Raw genomic sequence first — 25,558 nt, 5'->3', positions numbered from 1 at the left:
CGTAGCCAAAGGTGATTTTAAGAATCGTCACTCCTCTCGATGCTGAAGCTAATGAGGAAAATGTTTTCATGACCAAATGTGAATTACGGAAAAACTACAGACAGTAGAGCTCAGCCTGCTATTTAAACACTCGGTCTATCCAACATGAAATATTTCTAAAAAATACATTCTAGATTTTTTTTTTTAGAACATGCCGGTATCTCAAGTGGTCAAGAAGAACCACAATAAATAATAAATAAGTGAAAGAAAGTATTGTGCTATATTACTCACACAGACCTACTGAGGATTATACGTCTCTGGGTTCAAACCGAACACCAACACATTAGCTGTTGTTCTATAGTCTATTACATAGTTGCTTATGACCCCCAGTAAAGCAGATGAAGTCCAAAGGTGAGAAATCTGTACAGTATGAATGCATGTAGTTTTGCCTTGTTTTTTAACTTATTAGTAAATGTCAGGCAGCTGAGAGTAATTCCTGTCCCAGTAGCCTTTCAAGTAGAGCCAGTCCTGAGCTTTGTTGTGTGGGTTGGGTCCTTGTTGAAACCACCTGAACAGTGAGAAGATTGTGTATGAGTACAGCACTTGGAAATAACAAAAGGATTAAATAAATACATAAGAGAATGACACACATAACACACACACACACACACACACACACACACACACACACACACTAAGCAAAGACAAATTGATGGCAAGGCTCCATCCACGGTGTACAACTTTAACCTCCTAAGACCCGAACTCTTCCACAGCATGCATTTTTAATTTCTCTTTTATATTTGGCCATATTGAGGCCAAATATAAAAGAATGTAAATTGAGAATGTAAAAACAAAGAAATACCAGATTTTTTTTTATACCTGATTTTTGTTTCTAAAAAAAATTGAGATCCACATATGAGGATATTCATTTAAAATTTCGATAGAACAGTAGCAGTATAATGTCCTCGTAATTGGATATCAGGCCCATGTAGAGCAAAATTGAGTATTTTGGTCTAAATAACCCAAAATGTGATGTCCACATATGTGGACGCCAGGTCCTAGGAGGTTAAAAAGCTGAACAGTATTAAACACCAGACTCTTTATGTGACATAGTCTGAAAACACACACAGACAGACCAAGAGCAACAAAAACATGCATTTGTGCATTTTGTCCTGAGGAATGTGGTGTAGTGTAGTGCAGCACTTCACATGAGAGAAAAATAACACTCAGAAAAAGTGCAGCAAACCTTGGGCCAAGTGCAGCGTTCCTTTTCAATTATAATAAGTTAAATGCATAGTTAATAGCAGAAGACAACATGGAGGCAATCAGTGAATGCCCACCCACAATCGATTTAAATTTCATTTCTCATTGACTAACCTCACTTTCCATTCCTCTGTTGATTTGGTGCGATTCTTCCGGGCCGTCCTCTGTTTTTCCTCAAGTCTCTTCTTCTCAGCACTTGCCAGATCTAACAGCCGTGGATACAGAAAACTGAATACCACCACAGATTACATTCAGCGGGCTCAGCATAGGAAATCAAGATCACACACTGTACCTATGTCTCCTTTCTCCATGGCGCAAATATCTGGTCTGAGGCGACTGTCTGTGGGAGGTATGACGCCCTCCATGCGCTTGTCTAGCTCGTTTAGCTGCATGGCGAATGTCGAAAATGCGTAGAACTGCAACACGCGCATACACACAAGAAAGAAACTTAAAGCAAAATATTCAAAACTGATCTGACCGATGTCACGTTTATTTCCTTTTGTACCTTGGATGAGTTTTCCGGACGTGGCGTTATTTTCCAGATGAGTTCACTGCCTGGGATGACCTGCACAGTCTCAGTATCAGGTGGAGGCGTCTCTTCAGGCTCCTCATCGACATTGTTCTAAGGCCGCAGAGAGATACATATACAGTACAGAGCAGAGACACACAAGTACTTCTGATGTTTTACACTTTCTTTTAGTTTTTCTTTTAGTTATTTGACCTTTTTAACTTGTTTTATTTACAATCTATGTATTTTAGTTCTAATGTACAGCACTTTCTGTCAGCTGTAGTTGTCTTAAAGTGTTTTATAAATAAGGATGATATGGTATGGTATAATAACTTTTGTCTTGGCCAGCTATTTGATATACCCTCCATGGTACGCCGTTTTGCAAGTCAGTTGGAGGCATGGGTGTGCTGTGGTTATCACAGGTTCTGGTTTCAAACCTGCTAGCACCCTGCGGCAGACTTTGACTTGTCCGGTGTGATCCCTGCATCTCACACTATGACAGTTATAATAGGTTCTAGCCCTCCTCAATCTCAAATTGGATAGACTGTTAAGAAATGGATGAATCCACAAGGAAACTTCCACGTTGTTAAACTGACTAAAATACAACACAGTCGACAGATTCTGCTCTGCCACACAAAACAGGTACTATGTAACAGGAAGAATTAGATGTAAAAACATATGTCGGTTGACCTGAAATCATTAACTGAAACAGAAACAGCTGGGTTGGGAGAAAAAACTGCACAGTGAAAGCATCATTAAAAAGGCAAAGATGCTGTAGAAGTGACAGCTTGATCATAAATATAAGATGTTTCTCTCCCAAGCAGACAATTGTAGAAACTGAGTGCAACAGCGAAAGCAAGGTGTTCCTGTGAAACTGGAAGAGATTCAGCAGCGCCATCAGCTGCTGGCAGAATAAAATATTGGGACCCTGGAACAATCTGGTCCAGTTTGTTCAGATGTGCTCTTCAAGCAATACTTGCAGACAAAAAAAGAGGTGCTCTAGACATGACCCCAACAGAAGGCAGGCCACTAAAGGGCTCCCTTAACGATGAATGTCTGCAGGCAACAGTGAAGCATTGTCACAGACCATGTTATTTGCAGGGATTTAATGTTGGCTTATGCATAAAAATCACAGTGTCTGATTGCCTGAGATCATTCTGCACCATGACAAATTCCCTTAAGGTTCACCCAGTGTCATTAGGAACTGTCTTCAGTGACAAGATCAAGAAGTCCAGCAACCAGTTGGTTCCCAAAGAGCCCTGATCTAAATATATTACATGCAGCAACATGAAGTAGCTGAAATGGACCAAATAAATAGAACTGTAACAAGTTATGAACGATTCCTGGGATCTGCAAATGGAGCCGTTTTAAGGCCAAATATCAACCAAATTTAGGTTCTGCTTTACTGCACTTGTACGAATTCATAAAAATACTCATGACCTTACTTGTTCAAGCTTACTCAGTTATGGGGGACTACATATCTAATCTACAGGTAGATTACTGTAAAGTCCCAGCATGATTATTCAATGCTCTCTATAAAACACATGCTCCTCTTTGTTTTCATACAGACAACACTGTACTGAGGTGGTGTGCACTGCAAAGCACAAACCACCAGAGGGCAGTCTCTACAGGTGGAAGATGCAGCTGTTCAGTCACCTGTGCAAAATGGAAACTACCAGTAGTTTTACAAAAAGGTATCGGTGAGCTAACCAAAATGGACAATGCTGTGTACATAAAACACAAGTTAAACACAGTGAACTGAACTTTAAACAGTAACAATGCACAGCTACACTCACAGGGTGGTTTGCAGGTCCAGCACCATGTCATTAATGATAAAGGTATAGAAAAAGTGACACAGACTAAATACAACAATAATTACATTTTGCTTTATGAGATAAGTGTTTACATCCACCTTATAATATTAACACATTTGAACTAGGAGAGTTTGTTGGTTCTAAAGTGCAGCACAAACACTATGGGCTGTAGCCTCAGCAGTTTACTGGGTGAAATATTGAAAAGGTATGAAGGGGTGGGGGGATCATCAAAAACAAATAAACCTACAAGCCCAGTGCCCTAAACTCTGGAAACCAACGGAGACAGAACAAAGGCGCCTTTGAAAGCAGTCAAACTGGTACCTGTTTGTTGCCCTTTTTTTCGTCTGGATTCTTTTTTTCAGTCTTTTTGTGGGCATCAAAAGTCGCAGGGTCTACTGTGTAAAGGCATTCAGTCCATTTGCCATATATTGCACAGAGCTTCTTTTTGCTGCAAACATAAGAAGATGAGATATTAATAAATCACAGCTTTAGGTGCAGATAATACCAAGCGGTAACATTCCCATCGTGCAATATAAACTGTGCCACTTTAATATACATTATAAAGTAAATCACAAAGAAACGCGTTATGACAAATTGACTTACTGCTTACAGGCATTACTAAACAGCAATAACTCATGAAGATACCTTTTATCTAGGATGTATCCTTCAACTTTATGCAGCTCTTTTCCAAAGAGGCCACAGGGCTTGAAAGTCATGCTGCATCTCTCTCCAGTTCTGCAAGCAAATGATAGCCTCTTTACCAATTCTCTTTCACTTTTCTGCCTCTGCGAGCTGAAGCTTTCAAACATTAATTAACCTGCTCATGCGACTGTCCCAGTTCTGCTTCCATGATCAATAAGCTTAAGGTTTATAAAGTAGATCAACATTCCTCTGCAGAGCAAGGGAAAAATATATTCCTACATCCAAGTCTCTGTGCATGCAAATGCGTTTCACAGATACGGAGAACACTGCAATACATATTTTACTTGTGATTGAGCACTTCCACGCTGCCATACTGCTCAATCCAAAGCTGACCGACGATAATGTTGTGGACGCAACAGGTGGGGTTTGTCCAGGTGTACGCTTCGTTATATCTACAGAGACAAAGAAGCACTCAGCAAAGGAGAAAAAAAACAATTCCTTACTAAAATACATCAGAACAGATTTATAAAACAGCCTTCAGTGTGAGCTCACTTGGGTAACTCCAGCGTGATAACTCCCTTGGGCTCAGCTTCTATGCTCTTCCCCCAAAACTTGAGTTTGGGGTAGATGGAACCATGAAAGACAAAATCCTCCTTGAGGCCCTCAGCGTGAAAGGCACTAACCGGAGGGTGATGGCTTACTTGCTCAGACATCCACCTAAAGCCCAAATCGTCTCTGATGGCAAGCAGGCGTATGTTTGATACAAGACAAAGCTCATTAACAAAAATACACGTGTACAGTAAACAAAAAGCTGATTTGTGTATAGGTGCGCTAATACTGATGAGTCTGCTGCCTTACCTGATTAGCTCATAGGTCTCCCCCAGGAGGGGGTTGAAGGGCTTCCCAGTCCTCTCCCACTGTGACGCTACAGCTGACACAGCAAATGCTGCAACACACTACACCGAAGATTGTTTTATGTTAATCAAATTACAGGCAACTAACTCAATTTTTGATAGTGCCGACATGCCACAGCCTCTCTGCACTCATTTAATAATAGTTCAGCAGTTTAATGAGAGGATAGTGATTTGATCCCAGTCAGATAATTAAATGCATCACTACTATTAAAAATGCATCTGTTTTGGAGTTTTTGTTTAACTGAAGAAAGGATATATGGCCAGAATGGTACCTTCATCCTCTCGATAGAGTCTGTTGTGGCATTCGCCTGGTGTATGAGGTAGGTGTGCTCCATGTATTCTGTTAGCCGCTGGAGGAAGCTCAGAGGCTCATTAAATACCACAGGCATGGCAATCTTTGATAACTCCTGCAAAGAAGAGTTAGAGAAGATAAAAAAAAAAGACTATTAGGACAAACATGATATGGTTTCTGCTTTATTAGCAGACTTAAGCCTAAGGAGACCAAAGCGCTTGTATATTTTATTCACTCGGTGAATTTTATGTTTTTTGTGTGATGAGATTTTGTTTCAGTACTTGGTAGAAAAGCATCCTTCAAGTTTATGGGAAAACCTTCAGAACACAAAAAGAAAAAACTCCCTGGGTGAGTTTAAACTCAAAATGATTCGTTAACATAAGAGTGTAGCACTACTATTCATAACCTGAGCTTTCTATTTTTTTTGTTTTTGCTTGTCCCAATTTGCTCTGTTTTTTTTAAACCCATGTCTGTTTCTGTTATACCCAATTTTATCATTTTGGTAAGCACGTAATGGTGTGCTTTTTCTGACCAGGTCTCCCTTGAAAAAGGGGTAAGTGTCAAGGGCTTTCAGCTCTTTTGGGGGAAAAATGAACTGAACTCTCTGTGCTGCACAGAGAGGCTGATTATATTTTAGTCTGAGGATGATCAAACCCCACCTCTACACTTCTTTTACACTATATTGTCTCACATTTTGCCTTTTTTCATAAAAGCAACTTCAAAAAAAGCCCTCGCTTTTCATAAACCCTAATTTTTTTATATCATATCCTAGTTCTAATTCAACAATCTGCATTATAAAAACTCCTATCTACATTAAAACACAACAAGGAAAATAAAACAAAACATCTACCGGACTGAGGGTGATGTGTTCTCACCATGCCAATGCATTTTTTCAGGATACTCCAGATGCTCACGTCGTTCCTGGAGAACATGGGAGCCGGTAGAGATGTTCTGTGCGAAAGCAATATGAATAACAAAAAGAGGGGTAAACACAGAGAGGATTTCCTATATCACGTGATCCAGCTCTATTAACATATGGAAAATTATGCTTGTTGTCTCAGCTGTGCAATTCAAAGCAGATGATGCATGCTAGATGATCTGGCCTCGTCCACACTCCAAACAGCTTTTCTTTTAAAATGTGGCACTGAGCTAAATTCTAAAACCTTCACGTTTTGTGTAAAGCGCACATTAAAAACACATAAATCTGTCTCCTGTGGGTACGAAGCTGCACTATTTAAAAGCTTCAGAGCAGACAACTTAGCTCGACCCACCATTTGGGAAAAAGGGTTATCCGACACCTGTAAGCTTTCAGCTAGTCCGTTCAACCTCATGCAATACCCATGAATGCATGTACAGCTGTGTGTGCACGCTGACTATAATGCGCTTTCCTTTAATTTTTCTTGTTGCATATGCAGTTGTCTGGAAACATTCTTCACATAAGAAAGCTAAGATGCAAATTAGATTAAAGTATGTGCTTGTTTGTGTTTTCTTGGTCACTGAGTTCATCTTGCAGTCTTGCCAGCATCTGCAGTATGGACTCTTTTACAGGTATGGTAGCTGGAGGCAGATGGTGTCCTTGTTTAAAGAAAAAAAAAATGAAAAGAGTGCTGGTCCAACACACAAATAAAAGCCATTACTTCAGCTAAATAAACAGTGAGCGGGGAGTGGGGGGTGGGGGTTTGCTCCATCTGTAGGATGAGCAGAGCAGTGATGCATGGCAGACCATACTCCTGGCCTATTTTTTGTTCCACTGGCCTCTGCTTCAAGATTTATTAAAGCATGGATGGATTTCTTCATATACATTATCTATGTAAGGCTCTTGAATATTATTTTTTTATAGAGGTGCTAAACATTTAACATGTTTACCTTTAAATGTGGAAGAAAATGCTCAAATCTATCTTTGATTGTTTCCAAAATACAGTTAAAAATGCATTTAACGGACACTGTGCTGGTCAGCTGAGGTTACTGAAACATGAGCCCACCTGGAAGTGAGGTGTGACGTGCTATACAAGTGAATCTTTAACTACTTTGAAGCAGAAACATCTTACAGCTGGCACTGTGCTCAGTTTTCAAATCATTATTTCATATACAAACAGATAACACAGCTACAACACCATGGTAGTAATGATATATTAAGGCGGTGTATTTGGACTTCTGACAGATAATTGAAACAGTGTGTTTTCATAGAATCATTCAGAGAAAGACTTCAATTTAAACACTCTGTATCAATTACTGTGGAGACCTGTGGATGGTTTTCTTGAGAGGCTACGAAGGTTTTATATTATTGCAATTTGCTTATTGTATATTATGTCATAGCTCTTATATTTTATTCTATATTTGTTGTGTTTTTGAGATGTTTTTAGTTTTTACAGCTATTTCCTTCCCAGGTCTCGCCCTTGTAAAAGTTTTTGATTTCAAAGCCATCTCCTGGTTAAATAAGCGTAATAATAATCTTGTAAAGAATTAATGGCAAAATGACTCAACATAGAGAAAAACATACCAGACTGTCGGCAATCATTGACGGGCATCCTTTGAATGACAGAATTAATTTCAAATAAACAGACACCTCATAAATCTTTCATGTACAACACATACGAGCCCACACATATGCACACAGAGCTAGCCAGGCAGCCCTTTTCTCCAACTCTACTCTGAGCCAGCACATGCTTAATTATTCATGGATCACTTGTTGGACTGAGGAAGACAGGCCAAGCCAGAATCAGCATCCACGGAAATGAGAGAGAGTGTCAAATCTTCACGACAACACAGCAAGATGCACCGAGTACTGAAACGACTGTTGGCTTGGAGAGTTGGAACTGTCAGGAAAAATGAAAACAGGCTATTCTCTGTGGACTGGATGCTCGAGCAAGCAAAAAGACAAGAAAAAAACAAAAACAAAAAAAAAACAAAAAACCACTTGATGAGAAAAAACAGACTAGGGTGGAAAGCTGGTATCCCATTACACCAGCTCTGTCCACTGACCTATCATCTTGCTGACTGAGGTCTGCAGCCTGTCATTAGATACCAAACAAATCATATCCACAAAATTTTCATCATTTGGCAAAGTAAACATACATTGTACCGAATCCTGTTATCACCAACTTCAACAAAGTCTCGCATACAGCAAACAGTGAACAAGCTGAATGCCGAGCACTGAGCCTTGGAAGCCTTTGTATTTTCCGCTCTTTGCAATCATTTAATCCAGTAAACAAGCACAACATCATCAACTGAAACAAGTCCCAGCTCACCTGTGCTTAACTCCATTGTACTGGGATGGCTGGTTGCCATGGTTACCCTCCCCTGACATTCCGGAAGGCCCCCTGTATGCGCTGGGACGGCGGAGGGTGTTGAGAAAGGGGGTGTCTCTCCCCTCGTCCTCTTCGCAGGAGTAACTGGCCACAGACAGGAAGCCGCTCAGCGAGTGCTCCGACTCAGACTCTGTAGGGTTAGATGCCAGGTCATACCAAACCGCTTGCACGTACAGGTTCCAGTAGCTGGCTCGGGAAATGAAAAAAAAAAAAGAAAGAAAAAAGCCTCCAGCCTCAACAGTTTACTATCTGCAAATAAGCACTTGTGCTCGAGTTCCTCTCCAAACTCCCCCCTCCCTGCTGCCATGCAAAACCCCACCTGAGGATTGTGTTCCAATGAGAGGCCACACAAAGGATTCGCTTCCTGTAACATTTGTTTGCACTGTGTTCACTGGGATGGTACTCCTCCCCCTAGAAAGCACTGTCACTGACATTACTGTCAAAAATCACAAAGCAAAGACGAATAAGAGAAGCCGAATACGCTTGAGTGAAATTGGTGCTTATTGTGCGTTCACGTACCGCATTCTGACTTATGTGTTGAAAGAATTTCTCATCCACCCACCTACATGGATGGAGAAGCAAATATAACACTGCATAATAAACATGCTCTATATGAACAGAGGTGCACATGCACTAAAATTGCAATTTTGTGCATCAGTCTTTGCTCTGTGGCAGTTCAGAGTGCTAAAAGTAAAGCAAAAAGAATGAAAACGTCGCTTTAAAAATTCAGCCCTTCATGGTGACAGTTGCATCTTGTTAGTTTTAATTATCCTTTAAACATGTCTGCAATTTTATTTTCTGTAATGGAAAAATGTAATAGACCAGACATAGCTGTGAAAAGTATACACTTGTGTATATAAAAAGGTGCCTCAAATCACACTACCTATCAGGACAAAAACCAAGCCATGAAGACCTCTCTGCAGACCTCTGCAATAACGCTGTGGAACAGTATTGATCAGGGGCAGTGTGTAAAATTATTTCTAATGATCTGTGTTTCCACAGGAGAACATTTGTAACCACCAGGTTTCTCTCTCTTTTCGTTTTTAGAGGCATCTGTGCAGCTAAATTAAGTAAGAAGTGCAAGAAGGGCAGTATAGTCCACTGCACATTCTAGAGGATGACCATCTGTCCGTGAGACAGCATTTAGAGGAAAAAGATTTTATAGCCTGATGAAAGAAAAACTGATCTCCACACACTAAGTGATGGTGAACACTACACACTGAATGCCTCAAATAAACCAGAATGGTAGCAGCATTCATTTATGGAAGTGCATCTTAGGAAGAACTGACTAATCGATAAATGCAGGTGGATGCAGAGAGGTCCTTGAACAGACACTAGAATGATAATTCACATATCATCATTGCAATGACCCAAAGCACAGAGCACAGGGTATGCTGGAGTAGCTTCAGGAGAATTCACAACCCAGACTAAAACCTCTTGGAAATTTTATGGAAGGACCTCAGGATGGATGGTTGTAATTCTTAGGCATTTTTTCTACGCCTCTTAGAAAAAATTCTTAGGCATAGACACACACTCACCCATGTGTGTGAATTAGTGAATGAGGCTTGTAGTAGGAAATGTCTTAGTAGAAAAGTGCTATTTAAGTATGACTCAAATTACCAGAAGATGTCAGTTCTCAGGTGCTTCAATTATGAAATATCTGTCCAAATCCAGACGCCTGCAGTTATATGACTCACACCAAATCTAACAGAAAAGGAAAGTCTGCTAAATAGGACTGTACTGAAATGTACACTGTATATTGTACTCTGTATACTGAGTTTTTCAGCAGAATAATAGAAAAAAAATATTTAACTCTTTTAAAATGCAATTTACAACAAGAAATCTGCAAAAAGCGACGTGACCTTCCTCATTTCTAAATCCATTTGATGGTAAGAATGTTTTAGAGCAGTAGAAAATAACAATTGTATTTTCGATCTCTCCCAACCAACAAGACATACTACACTGATGTAGTGTGTCCCTTTTGTAATAATCACACATTGATTGATTACTTCCACCAAGAGGCCGCTGACCTGACACGGCATCATAGAAGTCATCTTCATTGAGAGTACTAAGGTTGGAGGACTTCCGCCTTTTACTCAAGGATTGCTTGAGCTCGTGGTTCTCAGTTGCCAAAGTCTGCAAGGCTTCTGTTAGAGCTTTGTTCTTCTCCACTTCCTGCTCCACTTTCAGGCTCCACACCTGCAAACACAGGACAACCAGACAGAAGGTTAAGCGACCGAAGAGAGCGTGCCCAGAGCGACTAACTTAACATTTTATTGCAGAAAAACATTTCTCTTAAATATGTGATGATCATAGTGGAACAAGCAGATTAATATTTTGATGTCAATCAAACATCACTCTCTGTCTGGGGTTTTGATCGCAGGTCATTGTTTTAACCCTGCCCACAGATCTAGTTTCTTCCAGGCTGAACCAAACACCATAGTCTCAGAGAGCTCCGAAGCCCAGGATTGAGTGTCCCTTCAAAGGAACCTGAGCCAGGCCACTGCGTGACAGCCCAGATTAGTCTGTCCTATTGTCCACTGCTGCTGATGTTCAAGCTCTACCAACAGGAGTCGAAAACCAAGCAAATATCCACAGCCTCTAACAAAATGACAAAAATAACACTAAAGATTTATCAGCAACATATTATTTAAAAACAGGTAACACCTTTTACTTCATTGTAAATTCAGTTTAGTAAATTATTGCAAAATAAAAAAACTGAGCGCAGCCTTCCCAGTTTGACAAACGTCCAGTGTCACCTTGAAGAAGGCAGCTGAGAAACAGGAGCTTGCAAATCACACTGCAAATCTGAGACTGGACAGCGAGGTCGGTATCTTCGACTAAAGATGAAAAGTTCTGTGTCATCTCTTATAGTGCCCGATGTGTTACAAGGTGAGCACACAGACACGCACAAAGACACAGCTACTGATGCCTAGGTAGCAATTTATGACTGTAATCGTGTATGTGTGGTTAACCCATTTCCCTTTGATCGAGTGTATTAGTCCCTGCGAGGATGTTGTCTGATTAACAACACGAATAAAAAAATGTAACATTTAGAAGATTTAGATGAGTGATTTTGCGTCAGACATCAGATTCTCATGACGTCTAATATTTCCTTTAAAGGGATGATTGGAAGAAAACTAGTAACTCTTTGATTATTTTCAAAAAATCCTCTCAAAAACATCAGCTACTATACTGCATATATAAAATGATTATATGATTGAACACAAAGACTTAAATATAAACTGCTTCAGATGCCTTTGTGGTAGAGTCTGATCAAATCAGCCACATACACTTAACAGAAAAGAGGCAGGGAAAACCCAGACACATTTACTTACTTGCTGAATAGCATGCCTACTCCAAAGACCATGATCCAGCCATTTGTAATGAACATTGATTGTTTCCAATTGCCAAATGTTGGGTCAGCACAACCGGAACTGCAACTTCCAGCTGGGTTATTATGGAAATTGCAGGCTTTAAAAAGGCATCACTGAAATCCAGTCAAATCCCAATAAACTGTATGTAAATCCAAAAAAAGTGACACGTTAAATGTTCAATTTGGAGATCTATGTATTCATTCAATATCTGATGAGTAACATCTTGATTTCAAGACACCTTGTTTATTCAAATTTATCATCCTCTGTCAAGTTATAGTCCAGCTTATCTATAATGACCATCTATAGATCTGTACCGATGCACTTTCTCTAGAAACATAAGAACTACAACATGTTCAACATCCTTTTTTGTCTTGGTAACATGACAGACACTTATAAGCGCCTTTTGCATGAGGTTGGTGATGGAAAATGGATAAAAATAAGACAACTGAGAAGTCTGCAGAAGCTATAAGCTTTAGATCATTTATTATTTAGCTGTAGTCAGATGAAGATCTGATGAAGCTGTCACCAGTTAATGAAATGCCAGCACTGGCAAATCAGAAAATGACTATTTAATAAAAGGTGATAGCTTGGGTCAAATTTATTGTAATTTGTATTAGAAGCACAATTATATCCCTGTGCTGGTTCCCTCTGGTTTAACGCAAGGCAGACGCAGTATTATTAGAAAGAATCACACATTTTTCAACAATTAGACATTAGAAGTAACGTCGAACATTTGGCTTCAGCCTGTCAAAGTGTGTGTAAAGGACCAAAAGTGTTTTTAAGAGTCTTGTGTACTTGACAATTTGACTGTGTGACAGCCCTGAGACCACTTGGTAAATGCAAGAATGTATCTCAAAGTCTGTACATTTGTAAGCTTGGAGATTGGGACTGATTTAATCTAATCTAGTCCTGGCCAATTACTGGTCGGATCAGTAACGAATCCCGCAGGCTGCAGGTGTAGATCCATTAATTACTGTGTTGGCTAATAGAAAATTCACATATACTTTTCATTGATCAGATCCATAACTAGGTTTAGCAAAGAGAGCCTCTCTGAGTTCTCAGCACTCTCTATATTCTCCCTTCTTCTGCACTAGGGAACAAGTCTGGCAGCGAGTCTTTAAGTCTGGCACCTACATTTAAGGTTAACGTTTCCATTACAGCTGTGTTTCTGAATCTATGTTCATCTAATTTAGGACTTTAAATGCAGCATCATTTAAAAATGCATAAAAATAGCAAATTCTTTAGCATTATATTTTTTCTTTAAAGTTTGTGCAATGGGAATGTCTGCTGAATTGTGATTTTATTTTCATCAAACATATTTGATAAATATATACTGTCGTTTAAAGGTGACTCATCTTCCTGTCTAGGAGCCTGTGTTAACACTCCCTGTCCCAGGCACTTGGCGTGAGAGCCCATCCAGGAATGGAACACTTGTGTAACCATCGCAGCCAGCTCTTTCATTCTCACTGCATCCTCTCGCCTGAGCACAAACAGTGCTATTTTAAGCCCTGCTGAGGCTCTGTGCCATAGCTGTTACTGGAGCCTGGGAGGGATGTTTCTCCTTGGCCAGAACCCCAAAGGGTAAAAATTTTATTCTGTGCTGAAATATACTCTCTTGTTCAAAGAAAAGCAAACCTCAGAAGCAATATTATTATAGCTCTATACATTTGACTGTAACATTAACTCTATATCCAACTGTATTTGGAAAGCCTGCTTCAAAGGAGCCATTCAACTAGTAAAGGAAGTACCTTTATAGTAAGAGATGTAGTAAACGGTATGAGGAACCTCAGTCCCAAAAATCAGAATAAACAAAAATACACTGTGTTCATGAAAGGCTTGGCCATGGTTAGTAATAATACCCAGGTAGTCTTTAAATGATGCTCACTTGGTACTAACCAGCCCAAAGTGTACCCCCACACAATTACATCACCACCATCAACCTGAATCATGGATACAATGTAGACTGAATTCATGCTTTCATGTTGTTAACACCCAGTTCTGACCCTAGCACCCAAACATCACAGGAGAACTCGAGATTGGAAAAATGTTTGGTCTGATCAATCTACTATTGTCCAATTTAGGTGAGCCAGAAGTGGATGCTGGCTCACCTAAATTGGATATCTCAGATATTCTGACCACAGAACTGCTGCTCATTGGATATTTTCTCTTTTATGGATAATTTACTGTTATAGAGACGGTTGTGTGGGAACATCCCAGTAGATCAGCAGTTTCTGAAACCTTCAGACGAGCCTGTCTGACACATACAAAGTGACTTAAAGTCACCTTTAAAGGTGACTCTAAAGCCAGCAGACCATCTTGACCATGTTTACATACCTAAATGCACTGAATACATCCATATATACCCACTCACCAGCCACTACTGAAACAAAGCCAGTAAAAAAATCTCCTGTCTGGGATACGACAGGAGGTTTGTTACTTATGTGGCAATGGCTGAACTAAAGGTCAATTGCTACACTGTCTTCACACCAACCCCCAAAGTTTTAAAGGTCAATTGGCTTTCTGACAGACTAAAGAAGAAACAAAAATGTATAACTTCAATCAAATAAATGTACTTTATGCCTTATTCCTGACGTCAGACCAACACAAAGTGACAGATCTGCTTTTCAGCACATCACCACTAAGTGGTTTCAAACTGTAATCCTCTGTTCGCTTTCTAGACAGGGGGGCAATCGTGCCGCCTGACAAACACCAAGCAAAGTGGGGCCTATAAATCTCTGTTGTACGCGAGTGTCGTCAAACCTCCTCATGAAGCTTTCTACCCATTTGTTAAAAGCACAATTCTCCTTACTTTATATGCCATATACTCACATCCTAGTCACAGTGTGCCCTACATGTACTGTAAAAATGTGGCACTTCCACTAGCATACTTTACTTCTGCAGCGCCTGCTGAAATGGGTCAGGCCACATCTACACTTCTGAAGGACAATACTTTAATTGGTGCAAGACCCTTTGAGCCATTAAGTGACATGATTCAGTATTAAACATGTGTGCAGTTACAACAGAATGTGAATACTGCCATGGACTGTGGACAGTAGAAAACAAGTATGACCAACAGAAGCATCTGGGGCGGGAGAATAGAAATGTGGGATTAGAGCTAATACAGCTTAATATGGGCAATCTCAGCACTGTAGAAAATATAATCCATTTAGTACATGTAGTAGCATTAGCTTAACGTGGCACCAGTAGATTTACCATGCTTGTTAAGACATTTTCTTCTTATTACATTCGTTTGTCAGAAATTAATTCAGTTTGTTTTATTGGAACGTTTTAATGTTTGATTGATGAGATTCCAGTGAACGTCCTCGGCTTTCTTATTTAAAAAGCCTGATTAAGTCCTAGTGACATGACAGTTGTACCAGATTTGGATGAATACATTACTCTTAGTCAGTGCAATACTGCTATATTTAGGATTTATAGCAAAATATTAAACATCCTTGTGTTTTATTTGTTCTCATGCATGCTTAATTAACAAGAACGAGTCCTTCATTTTGTCTCCATAAGAAAGACAGTTGCCTTACTAAAGGTTTTCAGGCAGTCTAAGTGTATATCATACAGTAAGCACAGAGTAGTAGTTTTAGAGTGATAATTTAAAATCAGCTGCTAAAGGAAGAAAGGAAATAATTTGGGTACAACATAAAGAATGATTAAATAGTTAAACCCACAAACCTTTGCTTTGAATGCTTCCATTTATCTATTACCGGATCAAATGCATCCTCAGTGCAATTTAATCAATGCCTATCTATTCTCCTACTTGACAGAATTAATTACTTTATAAGATGAGCTCATTATAAAGATGTAATGAGCAGTGTAGACTTCGGTGCCACTTCAAAGACGCTCAGTTTCACACTCCAAATACCGATCATTAAATCCACAGAAATGACCTCTGCATACTGATGAACAGCCCTCGCTGGCGCCACTGCTTCAGACCAACCCTCAAATCAACAATACACTAAGAAACATCAAATTAAATCGCGCCAAACTTCAAAACGCTTTTTGCCGCTTTGAACAACCGGCAAACACAGCCGGTTGTTCAGCTCACAATAAAAGGCAAAGCTGTAAATTTTATACAACAACAACAACTGTTTGTTTTGTTTTACCTGTGTAGATGCGAGAGAAAAGTGCTGTCGCTGTGTCTTCTTTTCCCGTTCTCGGATGCTCTGGCATATGGAAATGTGCGTGCGAGAGTGTATTGACACTATGCGAGCGTGAATACATGTATCTGCGGCTGAGCCAGTGAATATGAAAGCGCTTGGGTTCCCTCACTAAACGCACAGCCTTTCCCCTAGAGCTGGAGCGTGTGGATTCGAGTCCAAGAGTGTCTGCGTATGTGCGTCTGCACTGATCTGCAGGCTGAATGCAGACCTAAGCATAAAAGCGGATCTTTCCTACGTCCTTCCTACAGACGTGCCAGTGATTACCACGCTGTTCTGGTGCTTCCCCAAGGGCACAGCCACCAAGACAAGTGGACAGGGACTGGTACACACACGCGCCTGCATACGCACACACTCACACACACACATTTTAAACCTGATTGGTGTGAAGGAGCTAACGTAAGGGGGAGGGATTTAAGGATTTTGTAATCAGTCAGTATAATTTATTCAGCCAATAGGAGTAGAGTATGCGGGGGAAAGTATATGAATGAGAGGACGATTCATACATGCTCAGTGAGCTGCAGCTAATCTACAACAGCACCCTCTATTTACATCAAGTGGAGGGGTTACAGAAGACTGCATGCAGATGACAGAATCAAAATACATCAGAATCACAGATTACACTGCATTAGATTAAACTCTTACACTATTTTAAATAATCTATAATAGATTTTCAGGGAGTAGAATCCATCCAAAGATGATGGACTGTCTCAACTTGCCCTCCCCAAGAAGAGTAATATGCTCCTCTTACCTCTTCTTGCTTTGACAGCAGTTCAAGGCACAGATGGAGAGCAGAGCATGTTTCACTGGAAAGTTCACTCGTCTCTTTTGCTTTCAGCAGAAGTGTACCAGTCAACTCTTTATAAAAAAATAAAATGAATATATCTGTATTAGCTTATACTGTACACAATATTATATATTAAAAAAAGGAATTAAACATAATTTTTCATTACTGGCATGTATTTTTTTCACAATTAACTGAGTACATGTGTATTTATTGCAGAAGATGTGTACCCTGTTGAACTACTACTAAAAAGGCCTAAATAATGCCAAGAAAATATCCCCCACACAATTAGCCCAGCAGCACCAGCCTGAACAAGTTATTTAATTTTAATTTAATCTTTACTGAACCAGGAAAAAAATATCCACTGAGATGAGAAAATCTCTTTTACAAGGATGTCCTGGCCAAGACGAGAAGCAGCACAGTTTGCAAAGTGCAAAACAAGTTCCAAATCAAATTCAACCCATTTAAATTTTACAGGTACAGTTGGCGACTAAAACCTCTGTTAGTTTTTATTTAAAAGTAGTTAAAGGGATAAGAGATTCCTGAGCTGCAGATCATTCCAAGATCACGGGCCGAAAAAAAAGATAGACTAAACTTTCCTCACTCCGTGCTCGCTAGGGACACTTTAAACTGCAGCCAGCTACTGGCTCTGAGATTGTAGGTCTTGTGGAGGGCAATGAACTTGGCGTAGGTATATGATGGCAATTTTCTTAGAATGGCTTTGCATGTAAAAATATCCCAATGATTCAACCTTCGATTATTGAGTGAAGTAAATCCAGCAAGGGTTTACAAAGTGCAATGATGAGTCATGAAGTGTGAGCCTGTTATATACGTTACGGCAGCATGGTAAATGGGGTCTAATTTAGCTAAGGTTACGGTAAGGTTACAGAAAGCAGGATGTAGCCATGCTTTCATGCCTCATCCTACCATATGAATGTTACAGCAGAAATCAAGACTACGATCATTAGTCCAGGCAAAAATCTTCTTACCTTCTATTTTCCATTTTTGTTGAGCCTGTGCGAACTGTACTGTGCTCTGTGTTCAGAGATGCGCTTGTCCATAAGTTAGTTGGAATGTGTTTTTATTTTAGTTCATTTGTGTGCCTATCAGCTCAAAGCAGTCTGGCCATTCACTTCAGTACTGTATCAACATTTCTGCCCACAGAAATGCTGTTCACTGGATATTTTCTCTCTCCCTGGAAACGGTTGTGTGGGAAAATCCCAATAGATTCCAACATACTCAAACCAGCCTGTCACACACAAAGTGACTTAAAGTCGCCTCTCTTCCCCATTCTGATGAATTAGAAAGGCTATCTTGACCATGTCTACATGCCCAAATGTACTAAGTACCTGCCATGTGATTGGCTGATTAGATAGTTTCACTAATGAGCAGTTAAACAGGTGTAGCTAATGAAGTGGCTGCAATTTTCTAGAACAAAATTAAATTCAACATTTTGCATTGAGGTCTGGTATCCCAGCCGCACATGCTTTTTCCACAGCAGATGATATAAATGGTTAGTCATCTTGATAATTTTCTGTCATTTACCAGACTGAATAATCATTTTTGAACAAGTCTAAAAATACTCTCCTAAAATATCTCGAGACAGTAACAACTGGATATGTCTGAAGCACTTACCATAATTCTCCTCATTCTTCGCCATGGACAGAAATATTGACACTTCACTCTCCAATTTTTGCTGGAAGGCCCTGGCTCCCTGTAACAATTTTAGACAAGAGAGAAACTTAACACTAGAACTCTGTACAACTCAACAAAACTGAGGGTTTTGAAATCCTATATGTAGGGATGGGTATCGTTTAGGTTTTATCCGATACTGGTGCCAAACCGGTACTTTTGAAACGTCCCGGTGCTTAGACGGTGCTCAAACCGGTGCTTAAAGAATGGAGAACACAAAATTGGTCCAAAAACCTCTCATGTTCAGCTGTTTTTTTGTAAAAAGATGACAATGTTAGCCTTTTCTGCAGCTATAGGGCATATATGGTATCACTCTTGGCTGGAAGCAGTGCTTAATCAATGGAAAAAACACAAACTTTGTCCAAAAACCTCTCATGTTTAACTGTTTTCCACTTTTTCTTTGGTCATTTTAGTCTTTTTGGCCAGGGTGAAGGGAGTATCTGCCATCAAACAAGAAGACAGCTGCATGTTGCTAGTTCACCTTACATGCATTAATTTAATAACGTGGTTAGCCTACTCAACGTAAATTACACACGAACAACATTAAGCTACTCACGCAGAGAAGAACGGCTGCTGCTGCATCATCATCCTCATCATTTCTGCTACACTGGCAGGGCTAGGGGCCAGGTCTCTCCTCTTCGGGGTTTTGGGGGATGTTGCTAACTCTGGGTCCGATAACAGGCACCACAGCCGCAGTAGATGCGCTCGGTGTGAGGTCTCGCAGCAAGCTATCAAATACGGCGCATTTTTCGGCTTTTAAAAAAAACGCCGATGAAACGTCGCCAGGCGTTTCATCGGATTTGAGGTGTTACCTCCTTTGACAGTATCACAGTATCAGCTTAAAGCACTTGTTGCAGGCTGCTGAGTTTGCATCTTTTGCTGTGAATTACAGCCAGACTTTGACCGCTTCACCTTGGGCATTTTTAATCTGTAGCTCTGCTCTAAAAGAATATATGTACCTGGACCCGCCTACTATCCTCGGAAACGTAAAATGATTGGCTAGAATCTAAAGTGTATCACATCTCAGGAAAATAAAGCACCGAAATAAAGCACCGAAATGTGCGCTGCTTTTCGGTCTGGTTACTACCGTTGTCAGAACCGGTGCCATCATGGCACCGGATACAGATACCCATCCCTACCTATATGGCTCAAACCCAAAGGTCAATGACACTGAAGTTCATCCGGCGTGTGATCCATCACAATTCACAGGTTAATGTAATTTTTGAAAATGCTACGTCGATATGAAATGAATCAACTTTTTGGGTTCGATATAATAGTGCTATAAACCATCTGATCATCATCACCTTACTTTTTGATCCCGGTCTTACCTGAAGTGCTTGTTCAAGGTTCCTCACTCTTACATCACCCGCAGCATCATCTATAATCACCTCGTCAGTGTCGTGGCGAGTGCAGTAGGATGCATGCTCTTCAAAAGCATCCAGCCATCTCTAACAGAATAAATGCAACATTTCCATATTAGTCCTTTCATACAGATAATACTGTTTCTTCCATAAAGAAGGTGACCAATTTTATCTCACTTTTCTTGTTGCCACGGCGTTTGTCTGCGAGGGGACTTTAAAATAATGCACAGAGTCATCGAAGCACCTGAGCATGAAGAAGCAGTGATCCCATGGTTTGACCTGGAATAACAAGAAATCACTAACGACTACACTGCTGCAATAGATGTAACTCAACATCATGCTTCAAATTGAAAATAAATGAAACATGTATTTACTGAGCATCTGTGGGGTAATATAGATTGATAGAAAACACGCCTCTAAACCTCCAGTACTTACCATGCAGTAGGCTTGTGAAAGAGACTTACAGCCCTGTTTCCTAACACCAGCCAGTGCATCAGCTCTTAAAAAAACAAACAAACCCAAAAATGATGAAAGAGCATGCAGAAAAATCACACACAAGCACACACTCACAGTGAAAGATAAAGCAGCATTAACAGTTACCACTGTTAAGTATTAACGGTATAATTGGCAAACCACAGGCGACTTCATCTCCAGTAACAGTTATTTTTATATCTCCTCTCTCTTTTTAAAAAACAAAACAAAACATTTCATTGGTGGATTATAAGCAACATTTCACACAAAGTAAAATATATAATACTATAAATATACATACTATAGCGTTTAGCTTTATAAAATCAGCTGATAAAAGTATCTCACTGTCTAGGGTACCAGGAGACAGTTCCATTCTCAACTACAACCCAGTGGGAACGCCATCCGAGGAAGCGTGAGCTCTGTCAGAGAAACAATAATTTAACAAATACCCCACGCAGCAAAACTACACATCATCATTACATATCTAGTTTAAATGACTTTAGGAAGAACAAATATTATCAATTTTAAAGTTTTATTATTATTATTATCCCAGAGTGGTATGAGTTTTCTTGTAAATTAAAGTGTAGCATGTTAAGAAAAACAAAAGAATAAATAGTTCCTATAATTTTTTTTTTTAAAGAAGTTCAAATATTCTCTATCACGTAATGTGAAAAAAGTCAATTTCATCAAATTGTAAAGGTCAAAGTCTGAACATGGTCTGACCTAATAATAGTACAACAGAAATCCAGATACCTTCCAAAGAGGTCCTTCAATCTTCTGCACCACACTGCTCATGTCCTTTATAAGAAAAACAAAATATCAGTCTTGTGTACAGCGTTGAATAGTTTGTGTGTGAATCATTTGTTTTTAATATACTAACAGCATTAGTGCGCAGTCTTTTTAAAAGAATTGCACCATGACTACGTAGTGCTCCACATTAACGCTGCATTATCAGACATACAAATACGGACGTATTTATTCTTAATAAAAGCTGACTTTTTCCTCCACAGTCACCATAACTGTGTGAACACATGAAGACATACGAAAAGAGAAAGTACCGCAGTATCTGTGATTAACGTGATGGATTTTTTAAAAAGTGTCTTTTGGTTTTATGAACACGTTTCCAGTGATGGGCTTTTTAACCCTGTGAGAAACAAGAATGAGCACAGTAAATTTCATCAAGTTGGATTTTGCAGTTTTCCCAGATAAAATTTGGTAAAAAAAAAAAAAAAATGACAAGACACAAGTACTGCGCAAAAGCCTCGAGTCAAATTTCATGGCTAATAAAAAGGGGAAATTTATTGAATGCATTGAAACGTGCAAATGTAAAAGACATCCAGGATATAAGGAAAAAACTGTTTATACAAATAAAATATATATTTGGTATGACAAACTTTATTCTGAACTCTCTCAGGAAAGCTTTCCTGTTATTTCTTTAAGTAGTCTTCAGGAATAGTTCTCCAGGCTTCTTGAAGGACATTCAAAGCTCTTCTTTGGACCTTTTGTTCCATTCAAGATGATCCCACACTACTTAAATAGTGTTGAGGTATGGACTCTGGGAAGGTCAGTCCATGACAGATTAAAAAAACAAACCAAAATGGAGCACCATTTACGTATGTTGCCAATCAGACATTTCCACTTCATGCATGGTGGACCAAAATCTGACGATATTTTGCTCTGTACCTAATTCTATCGATTTTTGCAAGACCTCTAACACCACTGGCTGAATTGCAGCGCCAAACCATGACAGAGGCTCCCGGTTGTTTTACAGACACCCCTAAACACAGTTGGACTTCTCTCCTGACCTCCTCCGTACACACTGATGACAATTTGAACTTGAATTTGGATCCATCAGCCCATAACACCCGTTACCTTTAAGTTTCAGTTCACTTCCTGTGTAACTAGTCGTACTTCAACCTTTTCTCCTGGTTTCTCTTTATTAAGACACACGTCTTGACAGCCACCCTTCCAACATGTTCTTTCCACTTCTGATGAGACTTCAGTGAAAAGTGAAGGGCCGGTCCAGGTCCCAATTTTTTTTAAGAACATAACCTTTAGAAGCTGTTCATATGCGCTTAGACAACTTTTTTTAGCCTGACATTTTCTCTTTTGTCTTGCACTTGCCCAGTCGCCTCATTTTTTTCCCCCTGATATGTCACGTTTTCAGCTTATACCTCTTTGGGAATTACTTTGTTGGCACAAAAAAAATATATACTATTTTATGCCAGTCAAGCTGTTATCTATGACATGTTTTGCAGATCCAACTAATGAAATGGGATCAAATGATGCCCCTTGTGACAGGTTGCTAGAAACAAAGTGCCTAAAGATATAACTTAAATTATTGTTTATCTGTAAACACAACACCAATTTATCCCTTGGATTAGATGTCTTTATAAAAAACAGCAAATATCTAAAAAAATAAAAACCCAAAACCCCCCAAAAACCTTCAGAAAGCCTGGAGAACTATTGCTGAAAACCACTTTTTAAAAAAAAAAAAAAAATTACAAGAAAGTCTGGCTCCTTGGAAACAAAATATAAAGAAATGAGGGACAGCTCAAGTACTCTAATTAATCAAGTAACCAAAAAGGTATCATCCTTTGTGGATCATGACTAAGACACCATACTTGTAGTGTAGCTGTGCCGAATGTTCTTAGCAGAACCCATCCTGATCATTCAAAGAGAATGAGACATTACAGACCAGCCATTTGAGCTCACCTTATTTTTATAGGCTGCTAGAATCTGTTTCAGTTCATCAGTGCAAACCAGGTCCAATGCAGTCTGAGCTGCAAAATCATCAGCCATACAAACAAATTATTATGCACCTTTTGACACTTCCTTGGAACAAAACCGGTGGACTATAGTATTTACCATCCTTAGAAAATAACGTGTGATTCTTAAACAACCATTTTAAACACCACTGAACAAATTAAACAGCTGGAATAATAGGAGCTGATGATGAGAACAAGATAAGTGATATACCATTGTTGTTCTTGATACTAGGGTTGGCTCCACACTTGAGCAGCTTTATAACGCACTGCTTCTGCCCCCTGTAGGCTGCACAGTGTAAAGGCGTATTACCCACTGAATCCCTGCAGTGGATATCTGGAGCATCTTTCCCATTGAGCTGAGGGGTATAAATCAGAGAAATGACAGAAACAACAGGCAGGAAAATGAGGTTAAACTTTTACATACATCTATCTGAAACATGCATAAAACTATTTAAATGATCAATCTTAAAAACAGCAAGACAGAATGAGATTTTTAAAAAAAAACAAAAAACAAAACATGAATTGGCTTTTACTGCAAGTTGCCACATGCCATCTTATTTGTGGACTCAGATTTGTCACTTTGCGATTGAACATCAGACCCCCCGAACTCTGTACAAATATCGAATCGTATAAAGAGTATTTGTAATAACGGTGGTGCATTTCAACAATCTCTGCGAGACAACCGAAGTGTGTGCCAGACCCCAAGGCACTTGTTAAATGTGTGAAATTTGGAGAGATGCTCTTAAAGCATACTATTTTCTGCCAAAAGTTCTTTGAAAGGTCAGACACTAACCAATTTAGACAGAGTGGATATATCCCCCTCTCTGGCTGCTTCCAGAAGCTTCTCCTCATGCCGCCTTGCCTCTCTCCTCTCTGCAGCTGCACAAACCAAATCAGTACTTGAGAACAAAGGCAGCTGATCTTCAGTAATGAGAAGCCATCAAACGTTTAAAAAATAAATAAATAAAAAAAAAGAAAAACACTCCCATGATTTCATACCCTCAAGCATGGTAATGATTTCATCGTCCTCTGTGACATCTTTAGGGATTTGAGCGGTTCCATTGATTATGTTGGCACAGGCATCATAGCGCAGAAGCAACAGAACAATCTCCTTAAGGGTCCAAAGGGTGGGGGTGGGGGGATAAAAAAAAAAACCTGACCATCACATTTCACTCAAAAGCTTCAGTGGGAGATGAGAAAATATATTATGTGTTTCTGTGACAGCTGATCCAGCTGACATTAGGTTAGAAGAAGGTACACCACAGTTTACCGTGCTTTTACAGACTTGTAAGGAAGCACTACTTTTTCCCCGTTCTATCCTTACCTTTCGTCCAGCATATGCTGCTTTATGCAGAGGTGTGTCACCCAGGTTATTCTGCAAATTCACATCAGCCCCTGCCTGCAAATGCATTCTTGATATAAAAATGTCTCTGGCTGCAGGTCCTGAACACAAAAAGCATGGTAATGATGTGACTCATACACTGCTCTCACCTTCAGTAACTCCTCAACAACATCTCTGTGTCCAAAGCTGCAGGCCAAATGAAGAGGTGTCCATCCCGAGCAGGTTTTCGAACGAGCTACAGTGAGAGTAAGAAAAAGAAGAAAAAATAAAATAAAATTAGCAATTTTCTAGTTACATGTGACATTAGGGCAGCTGGATGATGGCATCCTCCCCCACACACCAGCTTACATCTGCAGTTGATGTTGAGAGAGCTGTTTTGGTGAATCCTGGACTGAAGGAGCCTCTGAACTTGAGGACAGTTGCCCTCTTTAGCATGAAGGAGAAGTTGTTCTTCCAGTGTGCAATCCTCCATCACTGGACTTGCCAAGTGTGAAAAATTATGTTAAACACAAGGCAGTTAGCTCAAATTGGTCAATTAACCACGTTAAGCAAGGTGCAGTTAATACAGCTTCTCATCTGCAAGTGAAGAATTTAAGGTTTTAGTTAGAGGTCGACGTAATATCTGTTTTTATTTACGTTTGTCCAGCTCAACTGTGAAAAGTAACGCTGCTTTAGCTCAATAAAAACAAACTAAGAGCGGAATTAACTCTAAATAGTTATCTTACTAACGTTGGCGAGGATAAAATGTTAAACTCAGACTTACGTGTAGCTATGGATTTGAAACTCTTTCACAATCTTTGGTCTGCTTCACAGGGACAACACGCTGAAATCTGATCGGTTCAATCAGGTGACAGGCAGCCGCCACGTGACC

At 39.7% G+C, this 25,558-nt stretch overlaps 1 protein-coding gene across 2 annotated transcripts; it reads right to left on the bottom strand.

The window, feature by feature from the left end:
- Positions 1-240: 240 nt before the first annotated feature.
- LOC146497725 (oxysterol-binding protein-related protein 1-like) lies at positions 241-25,558 on the bottom strand. 2 transcript variants are annotated; one of them, XM_085139150.1, is made up of 29 exons: positions 25,451-25,558; positions 25,036-25,161; positions 24,837-24,922; positions 24,670-24,744; positions 24,345-24,456; positions 24,139-24,224; positions 23,557-23,701; positions 23,293-23,360; positions 21,331-21,375; positions 20,923-20,996; positions 20,542-20,605; positions 20,284-20,385; positions 20,074-20,193; positions 18,689-18,767; positions 17,021-17,127; positions 10,751-10,919; positions 8,661-8,850; positions 6,288-6,363; positions 5,393-5,527; positions 5,065-5,162; positions 4,759-4,941; positions 4,551-4,658; positions 4,210-4,299; positions 3,886-4,012; positions 1,748-1,864; positions 1,535-1,658; positions 1,357-1,447; positions 1,226-1,246; positions 241-547 (listed from the first exon to the last, which is right to left on the bottom strand). In XM_085139150.1, the coding sequence occupies exons 2-29, from the start codon at positions 25,157-25,159 to the stop codon at positions 445-447; spliced, it is 2,919 nt and encodes a 972-aa protein (XP_084995276.1). In that variant the 5' UTR covers positions 25,160-25,161; positions 25,451-25,558; the 3' UTR covers positions 241-444. The 2 variants fall into 2 exon arrangements, with proteins under 2 accessions (XP_084995276.1, XP_084995277.1); XM_085139151.1 differs by lacking the exon at positions 1,226-1,246 and having other exon boundaries at positions 25,451-25,557.

This window comes from Neolamprologus multifasciatus, chromosome 18 (assembly GCF_963576455.1).
Source record: "Neolamprologus multifasciatus chromosome 18, fNeoMul1.2, whole genome shotgun sequence".
NCBI lineage: Eukaryota > Metazoa > Chordata > Actinopteri > Cichliformes > Cichlidae > Neolamprologus > Neolamprologus multifasciatus.
This window is presented reverse-complemented; position numbering and strand designations above follow the sequence as displayed.

Excerpts from the sequence above, each read along its gene's own strand:
- LOC146497725 (XM_085139150.1), bottom strand. The coding sequence starts at position 25,159 with ATGGAGGATTGCACACTGGAAGAACAACTTCTCCTTCATGCTAAAGAG. Across the intron at positions 18,768-20,073 it reads ACCTTGAACAAGCACTTCAG|GGAGCCAGGGCCTTCCAGCA; the intron begins GTAAGACCGGGA and ends AAATTGTTACAG. Across the intron at positions 5,163-5,392 it reads ACTCTATCGAGAGGATGAAG|TGTGTTGCAGCATTTGCTGT; the intron begins GTACCATTCTGG and ends TCTTCGGTGTAG.